Here is a 26,333-nt window from a genome sequence, read left to right as displayed (position 1 = left end):
GAGGATCACTTCTAAAGACAGAGCTGAGAGAAAGGGTCTAAGAGTGGTGAGTAAGGAAAGGAGTGACCAGGTTCGGAGAATTATAGTATCTGGCCTCTGCATGAAGCTGGTTCTGTGTAAGAGACACTCAGAGAATACTAAGTAATTCATGAGCTGCAAAACCAGGATAAAATCTTGGATATCATCTTCCCTCGACCTTTTAACAAACTGCAGATCGCTGTTAATTTTGCCTGATTTTTTGTAAAGAATAATGCTCTCCCTGCCAAGATAAAGGTGCAGTCTCTGGAGAGCATATCTTTTTGTTGTGATGTGTCAGAGATTCAGAGAGAAAAGTGGGGAAGGGAGGGATGCTAGTCTCCAAAATGCTCTACATCATATCCCACAACTGTTTCCCGAGGCCAAAACACAGAAGCTCAAAGAAGTTAGACGATCTTCATTGCTTCATAAAATGGTGTCCAGAGTTTTAGACCAAATAGCAGAGCTTTGGGTCTTGTTTTTTGGTGATTTACTCTCTTTGAGGTTACCGGAAAGGCTCTAGAGAAGTAATCTGAAGAACCATGAAGCATCTGGCTGAGGAGTGTATCTCAGTCAGAAGAAGAAGAGTGCAGCATGAGGGGTGGGCTTCAGGACCGACGGGGAGTGTGCTGTGACTAGAGAGGTTAGCGCGGAGGAAAAGATCACAAAGAACCGAGCATACCCCCACTGTGGTTCTTGGTCTTCACCGGGGACAAACACAATCAGATCTCTGTCTGAAAGTTCATCGTTGCAGCCTGGAGGGAGATGGATTGGAGAATCTCCTAGCCCTTAAGGGCTTCCCTGGTGGCTTAGATGGTAAAGAATCTGCCTGCAATCTGGGAGACCCAGGTTTGACCCCTCGGTGGGGAGGATCCCCTGAAGAAGGGAATGACAACCCACTCCAGTAGTCTTGCCTACAGAATTCCATGGACAGAGGAACTGGAGGGCTACAGTCCCTGGGGTTGCAAAGATTCAGACACAACTGAGCGACTTTCACTTTCTTTCTTTCACTTCTAGCCCTTGAAGTCCCAACAATGTCACCATTCTGACACCTCCCCAACCTTTTCATGTTCAGTTGCTGCATGAGTTCCTGCCATATTTTTAAATTTTTATTTATTTATTTATTTGGCTGCACTGGGTCTTAGTAGCAACATGTGGTGTCTAGTTTCCTGAACAAGGATTGAACCTGGGCCCCCAGTACTGGGGAGTGCAGAGTCTTTGCCACTGGACCACCAGGGAAGCCTTCCTGCCATATTTTTTAGCGGAGTTTTGAAGAGGATCTCTTTCAGAGTTTCTCTAAGAATAGTGCTGAGAATTTGCAGGGGCATCTCTGGGAATCTGCACTTTCCTTAAGCTCCTCAGAGCCTCTTTTGCAAACAAATGTGAGAACCTCGGAGAGGCTGGTTTCTAGGCAGGCCTCCCTGCCTCTGTTTCAGCCTTTGGGAATGGGTGGCCCTGGGTCCAGGGTAAATTCTGCATATATAGATGCATAGTCTTAAACCTTGAACACCAAAGAGGTCTCAAGTGCCAATAGCAAGGCATGAGATTTAGTGACGTTTTTTTCTTTTGCTTATCTGTATTTAATTTCTTTTTTACTTGTAGCCCTTGTATAATAAGGGGGAAGAAAAGCTAAATAAGTTTAATGAGCACCCAGTATTTGCAAGCACAAAACAGGCTCGTGGTAGAAATGAGTTGCCTCAGAAGGGTTACATAGGCAGGGAAATGCTGTTGTTTTCAGCAGGAAGGAGAGGCCTTGTAACAACAGGAAGCTCTGGGAGGCTGGGGTACCAGGGCTTCCAAGCAGAGCAGTTCTGGAAACAATGGCTGCCTGTGGCTCGGGAGTACTGGGCAGGAAATGGAAGGATGCTAGGAGAGGGTGTGCCCGGAGAAGCTGATAAGGGCTACCTGGCTGTTCTTCCCTTAGACACAGCGGGCCAACGATGAAGTTGTTTTTTCTAAATGCTCCCCGTTTTTCATTAGCAAAGATGATTTGGGGAAAACCTAGAAATGAAAAGAACCCATGGTGCCAGAGACCTGGAAGCCATTAGGAAGCTGAGGCTCCCAGGAAACCAGAAGGTACAACAAGAAAGAGAAGATACTTCTTGCTCTCAGGACATGGTCCCATCAGTCGAGGGGGACCTTCAGATGAGCTCAGCACCATTTAAAACCAAGTCCCTGGAGGATCCCAGGCTCCATAATAATCAGAATAGCACTGGGGTTAATAGGAGTCCAGCCATTGCAAAGGAGATACATGTAAACCTGCTGAGATTGAAATTTATTTAATACAAATTTCTGTTCTTATGGATTGGGCAAGATGGGGAGTCAATGAACAATACAAATAAGAAACAAAAACAAAACTAACAAGAACTAAAGTGTTTTATCATGGAAGTCCTAGATATAAACCAGAACCAGTAGGATGAGGACCTGAATATCGAAGGTAAAGGTCAAATCTGGCTTCTTAATTTCCAGCCCAGCTTCTCCCCAGCTTCATCCAGGAAGTTTACAGGTTATGGGATGTTAGACCTGGAAGGAACATTAGTCATCATCTAGATCCAGAACTTGAACCTGTGCAGATGAAAGCCCGAGGCTGGGAGTAGCTATATTTTTGCTCCAGATATACAACTGGTCATGTTGTTTTAACTAATATGTACCTAGCACCTAGTACTTGTGAGTCAGCTGGGGGCAACTCAAAGAGGAACATAGTGGATACTCTCCTCAAAGGTCTGAAATCTAGTACCTGGAGGTCAGGACTAGAACCCAGGTTTCTTAATTCCTTGTCATAGGTCCTTTCTCATCAAGTTGCTTTCGGACATGAAAGTGAAAATGTTAGTTGCTCAGTCATGTCCGACTCTGCGACTCCATGGACTTTATGCCAGACTCCTCTGTCCATGGAATTCTCCAGGCAAGAATACTGGAGTGGGTAGCCTCTTCCTTCTCCAGGGGATCTTTTCAATCCAGGGATCAAACCCGGGTCTCCGGCATTGCAGGGGGATTCTTTACCGTCTGAGCCGCTAGGGAAAACCCAATCACCTCAATTTTCTGCAGCTTTCTGGTCTTCCCCATACCTGGTCTATGCCTGGGTTTCCCTGGTATAGATGTTAGGCTTATACAATGTACTGGAAAGTGCATGAACTTGGAATCCAGACAGACTCATAATTGCACCCCAGCTTTGCCACTAGCAGTTTGACCTTGGGCAAGCCATCTAACCACAACAAACCTTAGTATTCTATCTGTATGATAGGAATAGCAATGCCTACACCTCAGAGTTGTGAGAATTAAATGAACTAATGACTGTTAAGCATGAGTCCCCACAGAGCATTTGGTTAGTGCATCCCATGATCACCTACTAAGGCATGCAGAAAAAAAAAAGATGGCCTAGAGACACTCAGATGAGAAAGAAAGCTTACATTGTCCTCATTCTTAAGATGACTGGTACAAGTGAGCATGCAGTTCAAGAAGCTGGTTTGGTTTCCCTATTTCTGTCTCATTAACCTACTCAGCTCCGTCTTTCCCCCTTCTGGGACTCTCCCTGTAGGCAGACGTGGCCATCCTCTTTATCCATCACTGTGAAGAGCCTCCATCCATGGCATCTCAAGGAGCAGGTGGGAAGAAAGAGAAGGTCTGCTTTAGTCCAGGAAATAAAATCTTGATCGGGTAGGCCAAGCTGACTGGTCTGGATGCAGTTAAACTGAGGAGTTCAGTGATTCGTTGGCAATAAGAAGGGAATTGATGCTCCCAGCTGGGCCTGGGAGTGTGCTGGGGCATGCCCGGAAGAACTTTTCTGGCATCTGTGAGCAGCCTTATGGAGTGAGTGATGTCTGCTCCACACTCCCCTGAGAGCAAAGTCAGACAGTAGGAAAGACGAGCCAAAAAAAGTCTTCATAAATTATGCAAGCCTAGCAACCCCCATATTCACCAAGGGACAAGAGTGACATTCCCTGCACAGTTCCTATGTACAAGGCGGGCAGGGCCCGCTCTGAGCCCGAGACCGTGTGGGGGCTGCTCCAGGTTTGTTCTCCATGTGGCCTCATCCCACCTCACCCAGGTTCTCTGGTCAGCTCCACCCTTCTTCGTGGTCACAACCCTCCCCTCGCCGAAACCAAAACACACCCCGGAGGCCACTGTGAGGCCCTGGTCGGCTGTCTCCAGTTGCTCATTAACTGATGATGTGTCGCCCCAGGTGTTCGGCTGCCCTCAACCAGCCTTTTATCTTTGAGTCACAAAAGCACTGACCTTTCTTAAAGGAATTTTCAGGAGCAACCAGAAAAGAGTGGGCCCTCTCACCTCCCCTTTCATCTTATGCAAAGTTTAAGAGGTCCTCTACACTGACCCTAAAGGGACACCTTATTTTCTCTTGTTGGAGTGATATGTTTGTGGCAAATCTTTCCCTTCATAGGACTTTGCTGGTAGCTCAGCTGGTAAAAATCCACCTGCAATGTGGGAGACCTGAGTGGTTCAATCCCTGGGTTGAGATGATCCCCTGGAGAAGGGAAAGGCTACCCACTCCAGTATTCTGGCCTGGAGAATTCTATACAGTCCATGGGGTTGTGAAGAGTCAGACACGACTGAGTGACCTTCACTTTCCCTTTGTATTACCCACTCCCTGACCCAACTTTCTCAAAAGCCTGTTCCCTTGAAGGGAAGAATTCCAGAGTTACCTCTGAGTAGGCAACTGTCTAGATTGGACATTATTCTATAGGCAGTGGGGAGCCAGTGATGGTTTCAGAGTAGGGGGGCTTTATCATAGTGTTTTAGAAAGGTGTGTCTGGCAGTGAAGCTCAAGACAGAACACAGTCTTCCTTAGCTGTCAAAACTCCCCCAGTTTACCTGAATTTACCTTCCCCTCCACTGGACAGGTCTAGTCAGCATTCCTGGAATTCACCACATTATTTCTTGTTTTCCTACCTTGTTTATACCATTCCCTGCCCTAGCTCCCATCAGAAAGTGGGTAATGTTTACAAAGTGCTTATTATATGCTGGAAGCTTACTTAAGCTTTCTGCGTGTATCGCGGTATATATTGCATCACATTGTATCTTATCACATCACAGCATCTCAAATTACCCTCTGGGAACCAATGTCAGAGTTCTTATTGCATAGCCTTGTAGGTCCTTCTTTATCCAGTGATCTCACAGCATCGTGAGGCCCCGGGGTGAGGCCCTGCCTCAGTCCTCTCTAACAAAGGTCCTCTGCTACTGTCAGCTCTCTGTAATGCACACAATTTCCTGTTCTTGATCAACACCTAGAAACCCTGCCTGACTTCCCCCATCTTTGTGTAATCTTTTTAGAAGAAACGCTGTCACATTTTTGTGCCTCTCAGGGGCACTTAAGATATTTTGCTTGGTCTTTTCCTACTGGCTGAGTTGCTTAACGCCTCTGAACTTCAGTTTCCATAAAACAAGGACATACCTTCCTCAGAAAGTGGTTGGGAGGATTGCACTGAGTATAAATAATGCATGAAAGTGGTGAGCCCAGGGGTCAGCACATAGTAGGTGCACAGGAATTGTCTCTTCCTTCTTGGTTTCTCATGAGCAAAGATCTTATTTGCCTTTTTGTCCCATAGGCTGGATAGACTCTCAGTACATGTTTTTGATGGAAGGAGAATCACTGTCACTGGGAGCAGTGGGCATATGGATAGTAGAGACCAGAGGGCTCAGGTGGGATGAGTGAGGGTGTGGGTCAGAGGGAGGGCCTGGACACTTTTGTGGGAAAGAACCATCTTGACTTGGGAGCTGAGAGCCTGGAGGGGAGGAGAGGAGGGGCCTCCAGGATGCAGTCTGATGTCAGCAGCCTCGCCTTGCAGTGGGGCAGAGTTCGTCCTGCCACACCAGGCCAGCAGGTTAGGTAAATACTTCTATTTAACCAGGAGTAATTACCTCCCAGGGTCATTGGAAAGGACTTCAACAAACATACAGAAATTGTCTCACTAACTTTAGAAAGCCCTTTGGCTTCTTTACTGAAACTTATTTTTTTTTAAAACCTATTCTTTAAAAAAATTATTTGTACCTCATCCTCACTACAAAAAATTCAGAAAAGCAAAATTAAGAATATAGAAAAGTAAAAACATGCTATTAACTTTTCACTGTGTGTCTCTTTTACTGTTTAAGATATTGGGGAATGTTGTGTAAAAGGGACTGTACAGTCACTCTTTGCTCTTTATATTTGTGTATCTTTTTCATTTTTTATTCATTTACCCAGGTTTTATTGAGATATAATTGATATGTGTGTATCTGTGCTTAGTTGTGTCCGACTCTTTGCAACCCCATGGACTGTAGCCTGCCAGGCTCCTCTGTCCATGGAATTTTCCAGGCAAGAGTACTGGAGCAGGTTGCCATTTCCTCCTCCACGGGACCTTCCCAAACCAGGGTTGAACCCGTGTCTCCTACATTAGCAGGTCGATTCTTTACCAATAAACCATCTGGGAAGCCAGTAATTGACATACTCCACCGTATTTAAGTTTAAGGTGTACAGCATAGTGGTTTGACTTACATATATTGAGAAATGATTACCATGCTAAGTTTAGTTAGCACTCATCATCTCGTATAAATATAATATAAAATAAAGAGAAAGAAAAGAAAAAATTTTTTCCTTATGATGAAAACACTTGGGATTTACTCTCTTAATTTTCATATATAATGTACAGCAATGTTAACTATAATCTTTATACTGTACATTATAACTCTAGCACTTATGTATCTTGTAATTGGAAATTTGTACCTTTTGACCACCTTTCTCTAATCCCTTCTCTCCACCTCCCCCATCCCTGCCTCTGGTAGCCACAAATCTGATCTCTTTTTCTATGAGTTTCTTTTTTTTCCCTTAGAATCCACATATAAGTGAGATCATACAGTATTTGTCTTTCTCTGTCTGACTTATTTCACTTAGCATAATATCCCCAAGGTCCATCCATGTTGTCACAAATGGCAGAATTTCCTTATTTTTATGGCTGAATATTATTCTGTTATCTATGTATGCCACAACTTATTTATCAGATCATCTTGAGAGACACATGTTGTTTCCATGTCTTGACTGTTGTTAATAATGCTACTGTGAACTGAGTGGTGCAGATATCTTTTCAAGTTAGTGGTTTTGTTTCCTTTGGATATATTTCCATAAGTGTAATTACTAGATCATATGGCAGTTTTGTTAATATTTTTAATTTTCTGAAGATCCATACTGTTTTTCATAGTGGCTATAGCAGGTTATAATCTCAGTAACAGTGCACAAGCATTCCCTTTTCTTCACATCCTTGTCAGCATCTATCTCTTATCTTTTTGATGATGGTCATTCTAATATGAGGTGACATCTCATTGTGGTTTTAATTAGCATTTTTCTAATGGCTAGTGATGTTGAGCATTTTTCATGTATCTGTTGGCCTTTTGTATATTTTCTTTGGAAAAGTGTCCATCTAGATCTTTTCCCCATTTTCTGACTGTATTATTTAGTTTTTTGCTATTGAGTTGTTTGAGTTCTTTTTATTTTTTGGATATTAACCTTTTATCAGATACCTGGTTTACAAATATTTTTTCCCATTCCATAGGTTGTCTTTTCACTTTGTTGGGTATTTCCTTTGCTGTGCAGAGCCTTTTTAGTTTGATGTAGTCCTGCCTGTTTATTTTTTATTTTGTTGCTTGTGCTTTAGATGTTATAGCCAAAAACGTCATTACCGAGACCCATGTCAAGGAGTTTTTTTCCTATGTCTTCTTCTAGGAGTTCCATGGTTTCATGTCTTTAGTCCATTTTAAGTTAATGTTTGTGAGTGGTATAAGATACAAGTCTAGTTTGATTTTCTACATGTGAGTATCCAATTTTCCCAGTGCCAATTTTCCCAGACTGTCTTTTCTCCGTTGAGTCTTCTTGGCTTCCTTGTCAAATACAATTGACCTAAAAGCCATCACCACCATAAGGTAGGGACTGCAATGGTAGAATTTCAGACATTTTGGTAGTTGAGGGCAAGGAATCAAACAGCTCTCCTTAAATGGTGCCTCTATACCTGGCCACTAAATCATGGAACCTATCCTCCTGACAAGGAGGGTTTGAATCAGATAGGTGTACTTGGCACCTACTAGCTGTGTGATGTTGGGCAACTTACGTAACCTCTCTGAGAATCATATTCACATTTTCAAAATCAAGAATTTTACCTGTTTTGTGGGTTGGCTATGATTATGGAGAAGGCTACTGAAAGAGAAAAATAGCACCTTATGCAGTACTATTATTTCATAACACATAAAAAGTGTTTTCTTCTTTGAAGGACCCAGATATCAATGGAACACTGAAAACTTATCTGGAGAGTAATGACCAATCCCTTGTTTAGCAAAACATTTTAAGTAATTGTGTTTTCAAGGCTATTTTAGGTGAAAAAGACAGTGCTATCTTTACTGTCCTTAGAGAGCTCGCAACTTAGTGACAGAGATGACATAGTTTCAGGCAACACCCAGCACCTAGTGCTGGGTAAGAACAGACTTGCAGTAAGTATTTGTTGAATTGGGTTTTTATGAAAAAATTTGGGGAAAGGTAATATATTCTGATAGTTCAAAATTCAAATGTATAAAAAGTATATAATGAAGAGTCTCCCTCTTACTCATAGCCCTGACTCCAGCTTCCCAGTTCATTTTCCTGCAGGCAACTAAAGTTGTGATGGTTGCTTAACTCTGTCAATATACTGAAAACCACTTAATTGTGTGCTTGAAAAGGGTGAACTTTATGACATTTGATTTGTAACTCAAATTTTGTTTAAGGTTAAAAGAACAAAAAAGGAAACTACTCCAAGGAAGACAGGGCATACTTAAATTTTTTTTCCCTTGGAAAATTAGAAAGCAGTTAATTTGCTTTTTGTAAAAAACAGATAACATTGTACTTTAAAAAATAAACACCACAAATTCTATAATTCTACATTAGGCCAGGAGGAAGGGAGTAGAAAGAGGTTAAAACAGAGAGGAGGAATAAGAACTAAAGAGGGGGGGAGAATCAAAGAGGGAGAATTGCAAGGGGACAGAGACCTCTTAGCCAAGCCAAGACCCACAGAGGCTGGGAGGAACACAGTGCAGGAGAGATGGGGTCGCAGGACTGAGGAAGGAGGGAACAGAAATACGGAGTGGGAGCTGGCAGGGGGAGAAGTACGGGAGCCACTGTGGGGGATGGAAAGCTAGGAAGTTCTCTACTGACTACCAAGAATAATAGAAAAGTGATTTAAATCTTTATTTCATCTCTTGAAAAACTGCCCTTGTAGAGCGGGCTCATTCACAGCACAGCAGAACTACCTGAAGCCCTCCCTCCCTCCCTCCCCTGTGCCCAGCAGAAGCGTCTCAAAGCTTTCTTCCCTGTTTAGCGGCTTGTCTCTCTTTGCCTTTCCCTTTGCAAGTATCAGTTCTTCAGCCACCAGTGATCCTTGGTCTTTTCTATTACTTCAATCAAGATGATGAATGTATCCATCATGCCCCAAGTGTTCTCAGCCCCTCTGCAGTCCTGCCTCTTCCCTGCTTTCTCCCACTAGAAATTGGTTTGCATTTTCTCCAGTTCTGTGTGGATGGAATCATATAGTATGTACTCTTCTGTAGTCTGGTTTCTGTCACCCATATGCTATATCATTCTTAGTTATTGTTGAGTAGTAGTCCATTGTGTGTTTGCACCACTAGACTTTACTTTGAAGATTAAGGATGCAGCACCCAGAGAGGAAACGAAATCTGAGCAGCCCAAGACCTTAACAAAAATCCAGAATGGGGAGGGAGAAGTGCCATGTTTCTCTAAAACACAAATGCAGTTTGCATTATGAAAGAATGTGGCTGCCAAGACCACATAACTGACCAAATAAAACTGTGCTTTTTCCAATTTCCATCGCCAGATCTGGTTAGATCCTGGCCATGCAGGGAGCTGGGGTAGCTTAGTAGACATTACCTCTGGGGGCGATTCAAAGAAATGATTTGACTGCTGGCTTTTTCTTCCCTAAACCCTTGAAGAGGTTGAGAATTGAGGAAAGTACCCCCACATTTATTTACAAGTACACAATGTCTTTTAGTTATACCAAGTTGGATCGAATGAAACAAAGGACTTTAAAACATTTTGTAAACTGTAAAGCGTAAATCAAAGTGCTCTTTTCCATCATAAAAAACCACCTCAAGATTTATTTTGTACTCAGATTAAAATTTAACGTTTAAGATCGCTGATCCAGGAAAAACAAAACAAGAAAAGGACTTAGAGAACCATCAGTGCAACAATTAGAAGAAGTTACAGCATTATATCATAATCAGCAACTGTGTGCCCCTCTGTAGGAGGAGACTTGAAGTTCTTTGGGTCCATGGTAAATCCCACAAAACTAGCTCTGTGACTCCAACCTCCAACGGCAACCTAAATAGACAATGGACGCTTTCTTTCCATCTCTAACTACTCAGCTATTTTGTTTCAAGCTTTTATCCTGTCCAGAATCCTAGGTTGTCCCCAATTTTATTGGACCCCGGGAACAATAGTCTAAAGAATTCTGAGACTTTGAGACTAAACTCTTAGTAAGCCCCTGAAATATCACTGGTCAGTATTACCTTTAGAGCATTGCTACCCTGAGCAAGGGCTACAGATTGGCTGTATCTGAATCACCTGGGAATTTGTCAGAAAGGCAGATTCTTGACTCCCACCCTCCCATTGGAATCTGCATGTTCACAAGATCCCAGGGGGTTGTATCAGTGTTAAAAAATGAGGATCACTGGTCTAGACAGTGATTCTTTCAGCTTCAGCGTTGAGTCACTTGGGAGGCAGCTACTGCTGCTGGCCCTCTTCGGGACCACAGTCTGAGAAGTGCTCTGCTCTGGCTCTAGAGCTGGATGGTTACAGAGATCAAGTGGCTCCTTTCCATTCACTGTGCATGATGGAGAATTCGTGCGTCTTCCAACTTGACCTGAGGCGAGAATCCAGGAAGGCCAACACTCCTCAGTGACTGGGACCTTTTCCCTCGGATTGTTTTAAAATTGCCTCCTGTTTAAACAGAGCTGTGGACGAGAGGTTCTAGGGCCTCTGTACCAAAGCCAGAGTAAATTTATGGCAGAGGCTACATCCGGGAACGTGTTTCCCTCACCTTGAAAACAAGCAGAGCCTGAGGGGCTGCGGCGGAGTGCCCTGGTGCTGGGAGGTGGCTCTTGGAGAAGGGGATAGGACAGACTTGTGACCCTGCCCCGCCCTTCTGTATAAGGGCTCTTCGAGGCTGAGGCTTTTGTCTTTGAGTCCTCCTTGGGACTGTCCCCAAGCTCTCAAGTCCACCTGTGCCCTGCAACAGCCGTATTCCTTGGTACGGACACACACCGAGAAACATATCAAGGGCAAGCATAGTTCAGAAATCTAACGAAATCTGTACCCTGTTGGGTGCCCCTGCCTTTATTTTATGAAGATACACCTCAGTGCAAAGAAAAGTGGCATCAGGTGAGCAGAATCACTTCAAATAGAAACACTGAACCATAGACAGATGCAAAACCCATTGCGCACAGTGGAGGTGAATGTGAACTTGTAAGCAGTTGGTCAGCTCTGCCCCACTGTCTACCAGATGGGAGGGTAGTACACTGTTTTCACCAAGACTGCATCTCACAAATGATAAACTTACATCATACAAAAACTTCAAACAGAAACAACTGTCGTTGTAGAATACATACTATATTCCAGGGTCTGTGCTAAGTGTTAACAAGTATTATTTCAGTCCTAGCTATGAGGTTAATATCACTGTTATCCTCATTTTGCAGATGTGGAAATTAAGAAACAGAGTTACTGCATATTTTGCCCAAGGTTACAAAAGGCACTTAGGAGTCCAAACCTGGACTCTCCATCATGACCACCTGTGGCAGGTTATAGAACAGCAGCTTGGTGTGGTGGAAAAAGAGTCAACCTGCTGTGCACAATAGGGGTCTGTTTTTAAACAAGACAAATTTTTTAAGCATTGGAACTCTGTTTGCCGTTTACTTATTTATTTTTAAAATATATTTAGAGGCACAAGGGTAGGAGACAAAAATCTCACCAAGAACCTTTTTCATAAAATACATGAAAGTAAAGCTCTTCAGCTTGAAGCCAGGCAGGGACTCTGGACCCCTGCCCACACTCACAGCCCCTCATGTACCACACCCCACTCCCACCCTGTATTCATTCATAGGGAGTAGTTCCACCTCTGTGGTCTCCGGCCTCAATCAGTTCTAATGAGATGGATGAAACTGGAGCCTATTATACAGAGTGAAGTAAGCCAGAAAGAAAAAGACCAATACAGTATACTAACGCATATATATGGAATTTAAAAAGATGGTAACGGAAAAAAAAAAAAAAAAGATGGTAATGATAATCCTATATGCAAAACAGGAAAAGAGACACAGATGTACAGAACAGACTTTTAGACTCTGTGGGAGAATGTGAGGGTGGGATGTTCTGAGAGAATAGCATTGAAACAAGTATACTATCAAGGGTGAAACAGATCACCAGCCCAGGTTGGATGCATGAGACAAGTGCTCAGGGCTGGTGCACTGGGAAGACCCAGAGGGATGGGATGGAGAGGGAGGCGGGAGGGGGGATCGGGATGGGGAACACATGTAAATCCATGGCTGACTCATGTCAGTATATGGCAAAAACCACTTGAGGAATGAAAATGGAACCCCTAAATAAACTACTTTGAAACAACTTAAAAAAAAATAGTTCCAACCGCAAGTTCACTCCCTGCCCTCTTTCCACCTGAGGTAAGTTGGTCATGAATGACAGGGACAAAACATGGGTGTGTCCTGGAGGGGAAAGGCTCTAGAGATGCATGGTCTTTGAAAGATGGGTGGGATATGGTAAGTATGATGAGTTTTACTTAGCACCTAAAATGATTAGCAGTTGAAATGGTGGGGGAGTTGTGTGTAAAGTGTTGTAGCAGAGAATCCAAGAAGAATGTTGAGTCTGAATGCCTAGTATCTACTCAGGTAAAGGTTCAGTCCAGCTTGGAATTGTGTGCAGGTGTGATCAAGTGCATTAAGCACTGATAGATTGGTATTAGTCTAATCTAAGATATTAATGGATTGTGTATGTTTTGGGGGAGTGAGCACAGCGCAGTAATGGAATTTCCACCCTACCTCTGTGCCAGAAGACTTCAGCATCCAAGGCTTTAGTAGTTCCATACCATCCACAGCACGCTCACAGAGGGACCTCAGGTGGATCTACCCAAGGACCAAAGTGGCAAGTGACTTGCCACTCTCTCCATGCCATCCAGAGGGCCTGTGGCTTCCATTCTAGGTCACTGAGCTGGCTGGGCTGATCAGGTCCAGCCCTGAGGGGAGAACAGCACAACCAGACCCTTCTACCCAGACACTGGACTTACAGAGTGGCAGGAACTCAACAGGCCATGTTGGTCCCTTTTATGAGGTCCATTCAATCAATGACTCTTTGACCCATTTGGTGGTGGTGAAGTGGGGGATGGTTCTCACCTTAAAAAAAAAAAAACACTTTAACTTTTAAATCACCTTTAACATTCTGGCAAATATTCTTCCAGTCTTTTTCTTTTGCAGTTTTCTAAATATAGCTGAATTCACAACATATATTTGATTTTGTGCCTTGTTTTTCTTTCACCTATCTACATCATAGGTAAATAGGTACATCATAAGCATTTTTCCATATGTTAATTACGTTTTGCAAGCAACAAGAACTCTTAAGTGAGGTAAATAAATTTACCTGCCCCTTGGCTTCCTCATGTGTAGAATAGGCAAGAGTTCTCTAATTATATCACAGAGGTCACCTGGAAGGCTTTTTAAAACAGTTTGCTGAGCACCACCTCCAGAATTTCCAACTCAGTAGGTCTGGAGTGGGGCCTGGGAATCTGCACTCCCAACAAGTTCCGAAGAGAGGCTGGTGCTGTTGGTCAGGAGACCACACTGGGAGAATCAGTGAAATGAGACTGAGTTGTGGGATTTCCAAGGTCACTGCTGGTTTCAAAAATCCAAGTGTTTGCATATTTTTCAAATTCTTTAAGACCTAACTCTTAAAACACACGCATTTTCCAACTTTAACAAAACCCTATGATTTTTTTTTTAAATACCAAAGAACATCATCTTCCATTTAAACGTAATTGTTTCCACTTGTAACTCATATGCGTTCCATACTTCTCTTTGAAGTTACCTGGATTTTTAAAAGTCTATCTCTAAAAGACAGTCAGACTTAAACCTAGTGCTTTTTTCTTTTCCTTTGCATAGTTCCATATGTATTGAAGAGCTGTGCAGAATTTATAGAGACTCACGGCATCGTGGATGGAATTTATCGGCTTTCAGGAGTCACCTCAAACATACAACGGCTAAGGTAAGTCCAAGAATCGCCCCCAGAGAATTCTCCCATGGTCCTTGCTCTGTCCATACGTCTATCTGCAGGTGTTGGGAGTACTAAAAACTAAAGGGATTGAGGGAAGGATGTCAGGGCACAAGATCAAGTGCTAATGTTTTCAGATGCCTAACTATTCTTAATCTAATCAGGAAGCTCTCCAATCTGATGTAATTCCTTCCAACAGAAACTCCTGAGGGCTTTTAATCTGTTCCTATGTCTTGCACCAGATTTATTCTTGTTAGGTGGATTCAGCTGAACTCAAATGATTTAAATTACAAGTTGGGAAAAAATGATTTATTATTACTCACTTGCCTATCCAAAGCTCAGATCCCTGTTACATGGTATTCAGAATTTAGAGGTCAATGTGAGTTTTTCTGTTGACACACACTCAACATTTGATAATTTCATCTGGTTGAAAAATCAGAAGTCTGCATGATTGTGCATTTCTCTAATTGATGCCTGTATTTTTTAAATCACTGATAGAGGAACTATCTCCAATTCTATGGATTTATCCTAAACAATTCTAAAATGTATCCTAGAATTTTTTTAATTAAAAGGACAGTAATCTTCAAATATGTATTGATATTATAGCTGTAAAATAAAAGTAGTATATGTAGTGTATATATAGAATATATCCATTATATACAATATGGGCACTAGTGGTAAAGAACTTGCCTGCCAGTGCAGGAGACATAAGAGATGTGGCTTCGATCCCTGAGTTTGGAGGATTCCCTGGAGGAGGGCATGGCAACCCACTCCAGTATTATTGCCTGGAGAAGCCTATGGACAGAGTAGCCTAGTGGCTACAGTCCATAGCATCACAAAGAGCTGGACACGACTGAAGCGACTTAGCACACACACATATGTATATATATAGAATATATACTCTATATATAATATATATACTGTTCTAGGACTAAAATAGTAGGTTTATGTATTTTAGATATTGTTCTTTAATACAAAAGAATACATTTTAATATATTTATTACATATTTTTTAGTTACAAATGTAGACTTTTAAAATAAAACATTCTTGTTACAAGATTAATATATAAATTTTACATTGTGCAGGTAATTCATTTTTATCTTCTTCCTCCTGTTTTGTTTTTTGCCCCTCCTCCTCAAATCTCAATTGTCATAAAACTATACCACAGGAATAAAACATCCTTTTTACTCCTGGCGAAGTGATAACTATTTAAAAAATGACTGGTTTTTTGCAGCCATAGATTTTAACAGATCTGTGTGCTTACATCAGTTCACTAATTTACTCACGTGATATTTTTCAGAGTTTCAACAGCAAGTGTTGGTTTACTCCAGCTTTGAAACATACTGCACAGTAGTTGGTATTGTGGAAGGACACTTGGACAATGGCCAATTCTTTTCACTTAAGGACTGACCTTAGCCTTGACAAGGGAAATTTTTGGCTAACTAAATGAATAAGCTGTAAGTTGTTTGTGTTCTGCCCTTGTAAAAAAAACACATGCCTATGAATTTACGAGGCCATTGCATGGTTTTCTTTTCAAGGCCTCACAGAGTTCTTTTCAGGTTCTGACAGCATCAGGGATTTCCCTTCTCTTTGTTAAAGGGGCAGAACCAGACTACAGGAGAAGGGGCAGCAAGCTATTTCCAGATGCTGATTTTGAGTCCAGTTGCCGTTGTCACCTCTTGTCTGACCAAATGAATACTCTCAAAAAACCTAACTTCTCTTCTGTATTAACGCTCAGATTTATCATCTTTTAAATAGCAAGTATATACCATTTGAGGCAGTATATTCATTAATCATGCTAGGAAATGTTTTTTCAGTTCGAAATGAGGCCCGGAATCTGATGATGTTCTCAAACAGCCCACTATAGATTGTTTAAGAAGATATTTATAAGCTTATTTTCCCTGTGGGAGTCACTGTCAGGCAGCCTAGAAGTTTCCACTCAGTATCAAAGAGAGAGTTGATTGAAGTTCTCAGACCTTGAGTTTGAGTCTCCAGATAAAACAAGTTGGCTGACATGAATATGTGGACATGAATGATAACAATCTGACTCACCCTGGGTTTGGTTTCTCCTCCAAGAGAGAGAAGTTCATTTAGAACAATATTTTGGAAAACTGAAATCTCAACAGGGTTTTTGGAAAATTGTTTTCATATTTCTTCACTGTTCACGATTGAAACTACAGACATAATGCCATGAGAAATCCATTCGTAAATGGGATTATGTCTTTCTCATTACAGCAGCTTCTGCAGGGAAGATCCAGACCTGAAGTGGAAATCTTTTGTAGCTTTCTTAGGCCTGGAATAGAAGGTCTTTTTTGAATCAAGGTCAAAAATATGGTCAGATCAGCAGTTTAGGGTCTTTTTACCCTCTAAGCAGCCCAAGTAGCTGCTGACATGGAACACATGTTCCTGGGATTGTTATGTCTCTGTCTGTGTTGTTTCAGGCAGGAGTTTGGCTCAGATCAATGTCCAGATCTGACAAGGGAAGTGTACCTCCAGGACATCCACTGTGTGGGCTCCCTCTGCAAGCTCTACTTTCGGGAGCTGCCCAACCCCCTCCTGACTTATGAGCTCTATGAGAAATTCACGGTAAGTGTTTGGATTTCCATTATGGTTACTGGGTGGGATGCATGGATGAGCCAAAGAAAGTTTCAGCACTAAAATTACAATAATAATACTTACCAGCTGGTTGCCATTATCTTGGTGATGGAATTGGATGGTATAGTGAGGAAAGCAGGGTGGTGGGACTGTTTGCTATATCTTTCCTATCTTAAATTTTCAGAATCATGTTTGTTTGCTTGCATGAGCTAGCTTAAACCATCTCCATATTTATGTAACCAAATGTGTGTCAGTAGATAAGAAGGAAACAAAGAAGCAGAGAATGAAGTGACTGGCCCAATGTCACGCTCTATCCCCAAACAGAACAGAAACCTGAGACTTCAGATGCTACCCCCATGGTTAATTCATTTCAGGCTATTCCTTCTGTGTTTCTGTTGGGAGCTGTATAAAGAGGTGGGTGGGTAGAGAGGGGAGAGAGAACAAACAGAAATCAAGAGAGAGGTCAGAAAGCTGAGGAGAGAGAAGATTCTGGAAAAAGCAGCTAAGACGGAGTATAGCTTGGGCCAGTGAGTTGGGTGGTGCAAGACGAATGGGCAAGAGCAGAACGCCTACCTAGCAGTTGCATCATCACCAAATCCCACCCCCACAGGAAAAGGAGTATAAATGCTTAGAGCATGTCTGTAGTGTCAACCTTAAAAATAGGGCTTGAACATTTGGCTGTGATGGGGGTGGGGGAGGTGCCGAGTAGGTCAAGAGATGGGTTTAACCAAGGTTGAGGCTCAGCTAGAAAAAGAGGGGGAGGGAGATCAGAGTGTGTGCAAGCGAGTGATTGAAATAATTGACCATAGAATTTTGTCTGGATAAGAAGAGAAAGGAGGGCCTAAGGCCGGTAACAATGAAAAAATAGATCAATGGATCATTCATCCCAGTGAAATCAGTAAACTGTTGGAGTAGGGTGGTCAGAGGGGATGTTTGAAATTAAGTTTATGGAAGACTTGCAATTATTGGTAAGGACCAGACCAAGGCTCTAACCATGGGAAAGAATCTTTCTTATATCTCTTGTAATAAACCTATTTTGGACATATAAATGTTCTTTAATTTGAAATTATATAGGAGTTAATGAGTGCTATTCACATTTCAGAAGATACCCTTACAGATCTGTCTGTCTGTCTGTCTGTCTCTATCTCCCTTTCTCTCTCCCTACATTTGTTCCTCAGTACTATTCAATACATTCTGATGTTATGAAACAGTGCTAATTCAACAACTTGACCATCCTTCCATGGTAAAAAATACAGAGAGACACTATTTTTACAGGGTATTCTGTCATATACACAGTGATTTCTTAAACCAGATTCCTACTGATGGATATTTAGACATTTTGTTTCTTAACATTTTGCTTTTATAAGCAACATTATAGTAAACATTTTTGTACATATATCCTTATACTTTATTCTGTTTAAATCACAGAAGTACATTTACTAAGTAAAAGGATCTTATTTAAAATTTTGTCACATGTTGCCAAGTTCTGCAGAGACACAAGAATGTTCTTTTTCCTGCAGCCTTGCCAACACTGAATATTCTTAATTTGCTAAATTGTTTGCCAATCTCAATCAACCAAAAAAATCTTATTGTTTTAATTTGTGCATAAGATTTTATTGTTTTCTACATAGTTTTAATCTTAGTACAGTATAATAGTTTCATCCTTAAATAAGACTACAATATCACATGTTAAATAGCTGAATGAGTCCAACCTATTTTAATTAAATTTAATTCTATGATAGTTAGGGATAGATAGGAATTCTTGTCTAGAAACTTCAGAAATAGAAGTTTCTTCTCAGATCTTGTTTATAGGGTCAAAACAAAATCCATGTTTATCTCTCTCTGCCTTTGTTCCCTGACATTGCTAATCATTCTTTCTTCCACAGCAACAGAAAATATCAAAGCAATGTTACTGTCCACTTGTCATCAGATCTCAAGAGAACTTAACATTGTATTTAAACATAGTTTAAGGACACTAAGAAATAAAAGATGTTTTGTTGTGACAGGTGAACTCTACATAGGTAGGATCTCGTGACTTAACTATCATTGAATTTATAGTTGAGTACATTTCTCTAAATCACAGTGATGAATTATGAAAATATAAGCAAACCTTTTCCAGGGACATGGGAACAGCTCTATTACATTGTCACACATTCTTACAATGATTTATTTAAACTTACTTGCACAGATGAAGTGGAATAATATTTCAGTGGAATATAATAGAATTAGAAAAATATTAATGAAGTAATGATGATGGTGATATCTGCTACTTAGTGCTTACTATATGATAAGCTTATTACAAATATTATTTCATTCAATCTTCAAAATAACTCTGTGAAACACTTTTTACTGTCTCTTACAGATGAGTAATTGAGGCTGAAGTGACTCTTGCCTGGGTTTATACAGATAGTAAATGAAAGTAAAGATTTAACATTCTGTCTCAGACCTGCCACACTGTTTTTAAAATAGATTTAACAGCCCTTAAATAGGCTCAGGTATTAAATAACTTAATATGATATACAGAAAACATCCCAAACTAATGAAGGAACAATTCAATAAACAATGTTAGGAAAATTGGCTAAGTGCTGGGAGAGGGGAGAAGTCAAGTTACATTCGTACCATTTAACAGATTTCAGGGTGAAAGATTTTCTAAGAACAAAAGCAAAGGAAAAAAAATCACCAAAGACAAATTTAACAAACTAAACTACATAAATATTAGATTTTTCTACATTAAAAATACATTAAGAAAATTAAAAGGTGAATGGCCAACTATGGAAAACATTTACAATAAGGATGACAGGAGATGAATATTTTTTAATTATATAAAACTCCTACATATCAATAAAAAAGAAAAAACACACAACACCCTGCTAAACAAATGAGCAAAAACCTCAACAGACAATTTGTAAAGAAACATAGTTATTTTAAAAGTATAAATGTATTAGAAAAAATGTATTTTCATATTAAAAAAATTTTTTTTTAATGTTAGTATTTCATGTTGCCAAGTCTGTGGTGACACTGACTCTGTCATAGTTTTCTATTGCAAGTGTAAATTGGCTGGACATCCAGCAAGTCATTTGAAATTACTAAAGAGTCCTAAGATGCTCATATTTTTTAAATAGGTATTCTATTCCCAGACTCCATTCTAAGATAATAATCAGATGTGCACATGAATAATTGATTTACCAATATTTCACTGCTGTAGTAACAGTAACAAAATTAGGGAGTATCTGCATGTCCAACAATAAGGGAAGGGTTAAATAAATGATAATAAATCTATTGTTTTAAATCCTGTGTAGCCGTGAAAAGTCATATTTTTGAAGACTATTTGCTGGCCACAGTACAAAGTTAAGTGGAAAAAAGCAGTATATGCAATAAATAGGAAATGATGGCAGTGTTCATCTTTGGTGTTGGGAAGCCCCGGGCAGATTGCTTCTTTTAGGGTTCAGTGTGAGTAGGTTAACAGTAGTTATGTCTGAGTGATGAGTTAGCATGTGATTTTTATGTCCTTTAAGTACATGTATTAGTTTTATGTGGCTGCGTAACAAACCACAAGCTTGGTGGCTTAAACAACAGAAAGTTATTCTCTCACAGTTCCAGAGTCCAGAAATCTGAAATCAGTTTCACTGGGCTGATATCAAGGTGTCAGCAGGGCCATGGATCATTACAGAGACTGTAGGGGGAAACCTGTTTCTTGCCTCCTCCAGCTTCTGGTGGCTGCTGGCATGCCTTGGCTTGTGGCCACGTCTCTGCCTCCATGGACATGACCCCATGAACTGTAGCCAGGCAGGCTCCTCTGTCCATGGGATTCTCCAGGCAATAATACTGGAGTGGGTTGCCATTTCCTTCTCCAGGGGATCTTCCCAACCCAGGGATCGAACCCAGGTCTCCCTCATTGCAGGCAGACGCTTTATCCTCTGAGCCACCATGGTCTATGTCAAATCTCCTTCCGCCTCCCTCTTCTAAGGGCCCACCAGGTGGCGCTAGTGGTAAAGAATCTGCCTGCCAATGCCGGAGACCCAAGAAATGAGGGTTAGATCCCAGGGTCAGGAAGATCCTCTGGAGAAGGAAATGGCAATGCACTCCTGTATTCTTGTCTGGAGAAGGCAATGGACAGAGGAGCCTGGTGGGCTATACAGCTCATGGGGTCGCAAAGAGTCGAACACAACTGTATGCATACACACATATTGGATAATCTATGAGACTCTCCTTATTTCAAAAGCCTTAACTTAATCACACCTGCAAAAACTCTTTTTCCAAATAAGGTAACATTTACAGGTTTTTGAGATTAGGACCTGATATCTTTGGAAGCAACTGTTCAACCTACTACATTTTATTTTTATCAGAAAAAAGTTCATTTTAGGAAAAATTCAATTTGGATCAGATTGATTCAGCTAAAATAATTAAACCCAAGGTAGAGAAAAGTTGCTCCCTGATTTAGGATTTTTAGAGAAGGCAGTTTAAAGAGGCATTACATTTTATATTGAAATAACATCTTTGCGTATCTGTCTCCCTCATTAAACTGTAAGCCTCCTAATGACAGAAAGCATATTTATTTTACTGATTTTTTTGCTTCCTTTCCCTGCTTTCCAGCTACTGGAGAATGTTGTGACTCTTGCCTAGTAAACATTTGCTGGCAGGTTGGTTGGCCCACACGCGTCATCTGAAGTGTCGATGGGGGTGGACCACAGGTGTGTGGCATCAGGTAGAGGTTGCCTGGCTGTGAGCTCAAGATGTCTGCCAACATGGCAGCAGCCAACTGACCTGGTTTGCCAGGGACTCGCCCACTTTTAACTCAGAAAAGTCCTGAGTTCCAAGGCACTCCTCCTCAATCTCGGGCAAACCAGGCTGATTGGTCACTTCTCAAGGGGCTGAAAGTTGAGGGGAGTTATCTCAGTAAAGCTGATGCTCCCCACGAAGGAGGTTTGGTCCTCGGATGGTATTGCCCTGGAAGAGTGGCCCAAAGTGGGGCTTTCTGGCATTTTTAAATGCAAAGCAAAATACAGATTCATTCACTTACTCACTTCATGCAACTAACATCTCTTGAGCACCTGCCATATATACTAGGCAGGCACAGTTCCAGGTGCTAGGTAAGCAAGTCAGACAAAATCCTTGTTTTCATGAAAAGTGAAAATCACTTAGTTGTGTCCTACTCTTTGCGACCCCATAGAAGTCCATGGAATTCTCCAGATCAGAATACTGCAGTGGATAGCTTTTCCCTTCTCCAGGGGATCTTCCCAACTCAGGGATCAAACCCAGGTCTTCCGTATTGCAGATGGATTCTTTACCAGCTGAGCCACTAGGTTCTCACGAAACTTACATTTTTTTTTTTTTTTTGAAACTTACATTTTAATTAAAGAGATGGATGACAAATAAATCCAAAGCATAACTCGATAGTGAGAACTGTTGATTAGCACTATGAAGACAATAAATGCAGGATACAGGTCAGAGAGGGCTTCCCCAGTAGCTTAGTGGTAAAGAATCCACCTGCCAATGCAGAGACACAGATTTGATCCCTGAGTTAGGAAGATCCCCTGGAGTAGGAAATGGTAATTCCCCCCAGTATTCTTGCCTGGGAAATTTCCAAGGAGAGAGGAACCTGTCGGGCTGCAATCCATGGGGTCACAAAGAGTCAGAGACGACTGAGCAACTGAGCACGCACGTGTGCACAAGTCAGAGAATGCTGGGGACTGATAATCAAAGGTCTCCTATGAGGTGATATTTGAACAGAGACAAAGATGAAGAAAGGGAACAAATTGTGCAAGTATCTGGTGGAAGAGGGAGCTGAAAAGAAATAACAGGTGCCAAGGCCCTTGTCAAGGACATGCCAAGCTTGTTTGAGGGAATATATGGAGGCCAGCACGGCCCATAGGGAGCAAGCAAGGAGGAAATGATGGGTGATGAGGAATTTGCAGATGGGCCAGGTGTCTGCTGCTACAGGTGTGACAAAGACAGGGAGGTATAACAACTGTCTGGAAGACAACGGTGGTTGTTGTCTCTGGAGACTGAGGGTCCGATGTTGGAAGGAAGACACTTTCTTCTGTGTATTCCTTTGAATGCATTACATTTTTTAAATCATGTGCATGAATACCTTTTTAACCTAATCACTTAAAGTAATTAAAAATAACAAAAGTGGCTTTATAATAATTTTTAAATAATTAATACAAAATAAAAGGTAAAAACTGAGTTGCAGCTGGGGTGCAATTAGAAGGGACAGACCCGGGTTGCTTATCCATCCTGGGGATGCAGCTGCCCAGGCTCAGGGGCTCAGGTGGTGTTCAGATATACAGAGGAAACTAGAGCCTGGGCCTGGCCAGAGGGGATGGGAGACCAGCCCTCGCCAGAGTCCTCAAAGTTCAGGAAGCTGGTCTTATTGATACTGACTGGAAGAGAACAAATGGTCACAGATTCAACCTGGATTTTTTAAAGTTTAACTGTCAGCAAGCTTGTCTTGGGTAATGTTGAGTGAAATTCTCTTTTAGGCAAAAGATTGGGATGGGCAAAGTTTCAACTCCCTTCCTTCAATTCCCCAGTGATGAACTCTGTGCTGTCCTAATGTGGAAACACAAAGAGATGGAAAAATAGCTTTGCAGTGAGCAGACCCTCTGGGAAAACAATGAAGATCTAGAGAGCTTCCAAATAGGATTGGGGTGTGAAGGGGAGAAGCTGTGAATAATAAAATGATCCCATATGGGACCTGCAGGCATCAGGGGTGAGCCCGCCCAGTCTCTCAGAACAGAGGTGACTAACAGCTTCCTAAAATATTAAAGAAACTTTCCATGAACTCTGTTAAACTGACCTACACCTTTATTCCTAAGACACACTTTTAGAAAGTGGGGGTGGGTGGGGGGCTTGGGAAGGGGGTGGGTGTAAAGCTTTGCAAAGCTCATCCTCTCTTTGCCAAGAGAGGAAGAGAGGCCTCCCCACCCGCCCTTCACAGGATAGAAGGTGGGAGGGTCCACGCCTCATTCCTTCGCCACTCCTTCCTCTGAGGCTCTCTCCCTTCACTCGCTTTATGAGATTCTCCCTGTCTTGAGAGTCAGGATCTCCCTCACAAATCTGTTTTCTAAGTGACAGAGCCCAGGAAGAGGGCAGAGGTATCAGGTGCTTACTTCAGGCCCCATTCTGGTCCTCACCCTCTACATCTGCACATCTCAAAAAGCAAGAATTGAGACAGAGATCATATTTATGCTGGCTCTGTTTTGAGGCTTGCAAACCCAGCAGAAGACTGAGACAACTGTGACCCTCTGAGCCCCAAGTTTCTCCCCACTTCTGAGTAGGAAATGAAGTAGAGTTTTCCCACGTAGATATTTTTGATTGCCTTTGAAAATGGTTAGCTTCTGTGAGTGCTTTACTTCAGTTAAATAAAAAAGTCAAACAAAAATAGGTTGGTGGCCAAAGCCACTTAGGAAAATGGAGCCAGTAGTTGAGCCGTTTTAAAGTGTCTTGATCTGAGTGGGGTTACACGGTTATTATGCATATGAAAGGACTCGGGAAGCTGTAGCGGAAGATTTGTACATTTTTAGTGTAGTAAACTATAACGTAGTGAAAAAAAAAATGTGACTACTGACTTTGAACTTAGGTACTGCGCCCATGTGGTCAGTCTTAAGTACTCAGCCACTGGGAGGGGCCCATGAGCCTGAACACAGGCAGGACAGATTCACAGGACAGGGTATAGGGGAATCTGTCGGGGGCACCTGTATTGTGCAGGAGCCCCAGGCAGGCCTGGAATCACACTGCATGTACTGAAGCCCTTGCCTCTCCTGAGGGCCTGGGCTGAGCTGGGAACCACATACCCACACAGGAAACAACCAGAGAGCAAGTCCGGGCAAGGCCACCAGGTCTCAGGGACAAAGCTCTTATCCTGCTGAGAAGGCACGTCTTCACGTGGTCCCCACTTCCTGGAATCAGTGACAGGCTGCCTGGTCACAGGAAAGTCTCAGGCTAGATGGGAGTGGCTGTTTGCACCTAAAAAGACAGCTGGTTGAATAAACATGCAGCCACCCTGTCATCTCCACCTCTCTCGGTCTCTGTCTCTGTTTCTCTCTCCCAGTGTGAGAACTCTGTCTGCCACGCAGGACACACCCAGGATTCCATACCATCTTTACCAGACACCTATCTACCATCTGAGGACACACAGAGACCCTGTGTGCCCACATTGTTAGAGACGCTTTCCATCATGAACCCTCGGAGATTTTAGTGGTTTGTTTTTTCTAGAAAAGCGTGCCTCCTGGGAGGATGGTCTCTAGGCATGGCTGAGAGGCTGGAGTGCCAGAAGCCTGAATAAAACCCGCAGATCCAGGGGAGTGTCCCCCTTCTTGAGTGCTCACTGGATTGCTTCATTTCCTGTCCACAGGAGGCGGTATCTCATTGCCCGGAAGAAGGCCAACTGGCCCGAATCCAAAATGTTATCCAGGAGCTCCCCCCATCCCATTACAGGTAAGAATTCTTGGTAAAAGAAATTCTCAGTCTCTCAATGTGATGTAATACCACAGCTGCAGGCTGGCATCATAAAAGGGGACAAATTCAGTGGACAGTGGCTTTCTGGAGTAGGTTGAGGTAGGCGAAAAGGTCAGTTGTATCAGAGCGTGTTGGTGCCTGACCAGAGACCCTGATGGGAAGGGACAGCCCATGTCTAAATTACTTTCAGAGTATACCTCAGAGTCCCATAAGAATAATTTCTGATTGCACAGGCCAGTCTCACAGAGATAGTCTAGATTCTTACCCAGGTTCATAGCTTAACCAAATCAGTGGAAACCAAGGTGGTTTCTAAACAGGGTTTGACTATCACTCTTGAGCGTTTGGCTGACTGCTGTCTCTGTATGCTCATCAGTAGCAGCCCTTACATCCTGTCATCCTCTCGTCTCCTCACAGTTCAGTCCCTAACTGTGCCACCTTTCCCCGTGAAAGTCACTCAGTCATGTTCGACTCTTTGTGACCCTATGGACTATAGCCTGTCAGGCTCCTCTGTCCATGGAATCCTCCAGATGAGAACACTAGAGTGGATTGTCATTCTCTTCTCCAGGGAATCTTCCCTACCCAGGGATCAAACTCCAGTCTCCCAGCATTGCAGGCAGATTCTTTACCATCTGAGCCACCAGGGAATCCCAGTGGTTCTTAAACCTACCCAGGTCTTTATAAGAGGGCAGATTTTGATGTAGTATAAGAACATCCCAGAAATAACAGATGTTATTCATCTGTCAAATGAGTTCCTTAACCAGTACCAGGGGGCCCATAGCTGGAAGAATTACAATAAAAGCTGAGATGAGGGCCAGTTTCAAGACTGTGTGGAGGCCATGCTGCCCTGGTTAACTGGAGGCACAGGCTCCAAGCACTGTCAGTCCCAGGATCCATCTCTGGCTGCACTGGCATCCTCAGCTGACTTCTGTCGAGACTGTCTCCTCCCCACCCATGGCCAGTGTTCCCAGGGCCAAGA

General features: G+C 42.3%; 1 protein-coding gene across 1 annotated transcript in view; it reads left to right on the top strand.

The window, feature by feature from the left end:
* ARHGAP31 (Rho GTPase activating protein 31) overlaps positions 1-26,333 on the top strand; it is a 119,898-nt gene that overhangs the window by 54,025 nt on the left and 39,540 nt on the right. Inside the window, exons 2-4 of the mRNA XM_043874409.1 lie at positions 14,194-14,296; positions 16,744-16,888; positions 25,254-25,336. Of these exons, the coding sequence (XP_043730344.1) occupies positions 14,194-14,296; positions 16,744-16,888; positions 25,254-25,336 (331 nt within the window). The remainder of the gene's footprint in view (positions 1-14,193; positions 14,297-16,743; positions 16,889-25,253; positions 25,337-26,333) is intronic.

This window comes from Cervus elaphus, chromosome 19, assembly GCF_910594005.1.
Source record: "Cervus elaphus chromosome 19, mCerEla1.1, whole genome shotgun sequence".
NCBI classification, from domain to species: domain Eukaryota; kingdom Metazoa; phylum Chordata; class Mammalia; order Artiodactyla; family Cervidae; genus Cervus; species Cervus elaphus.
This window is presented reverse-complemented; position numbering and strand designations above follow the sequence as displayed.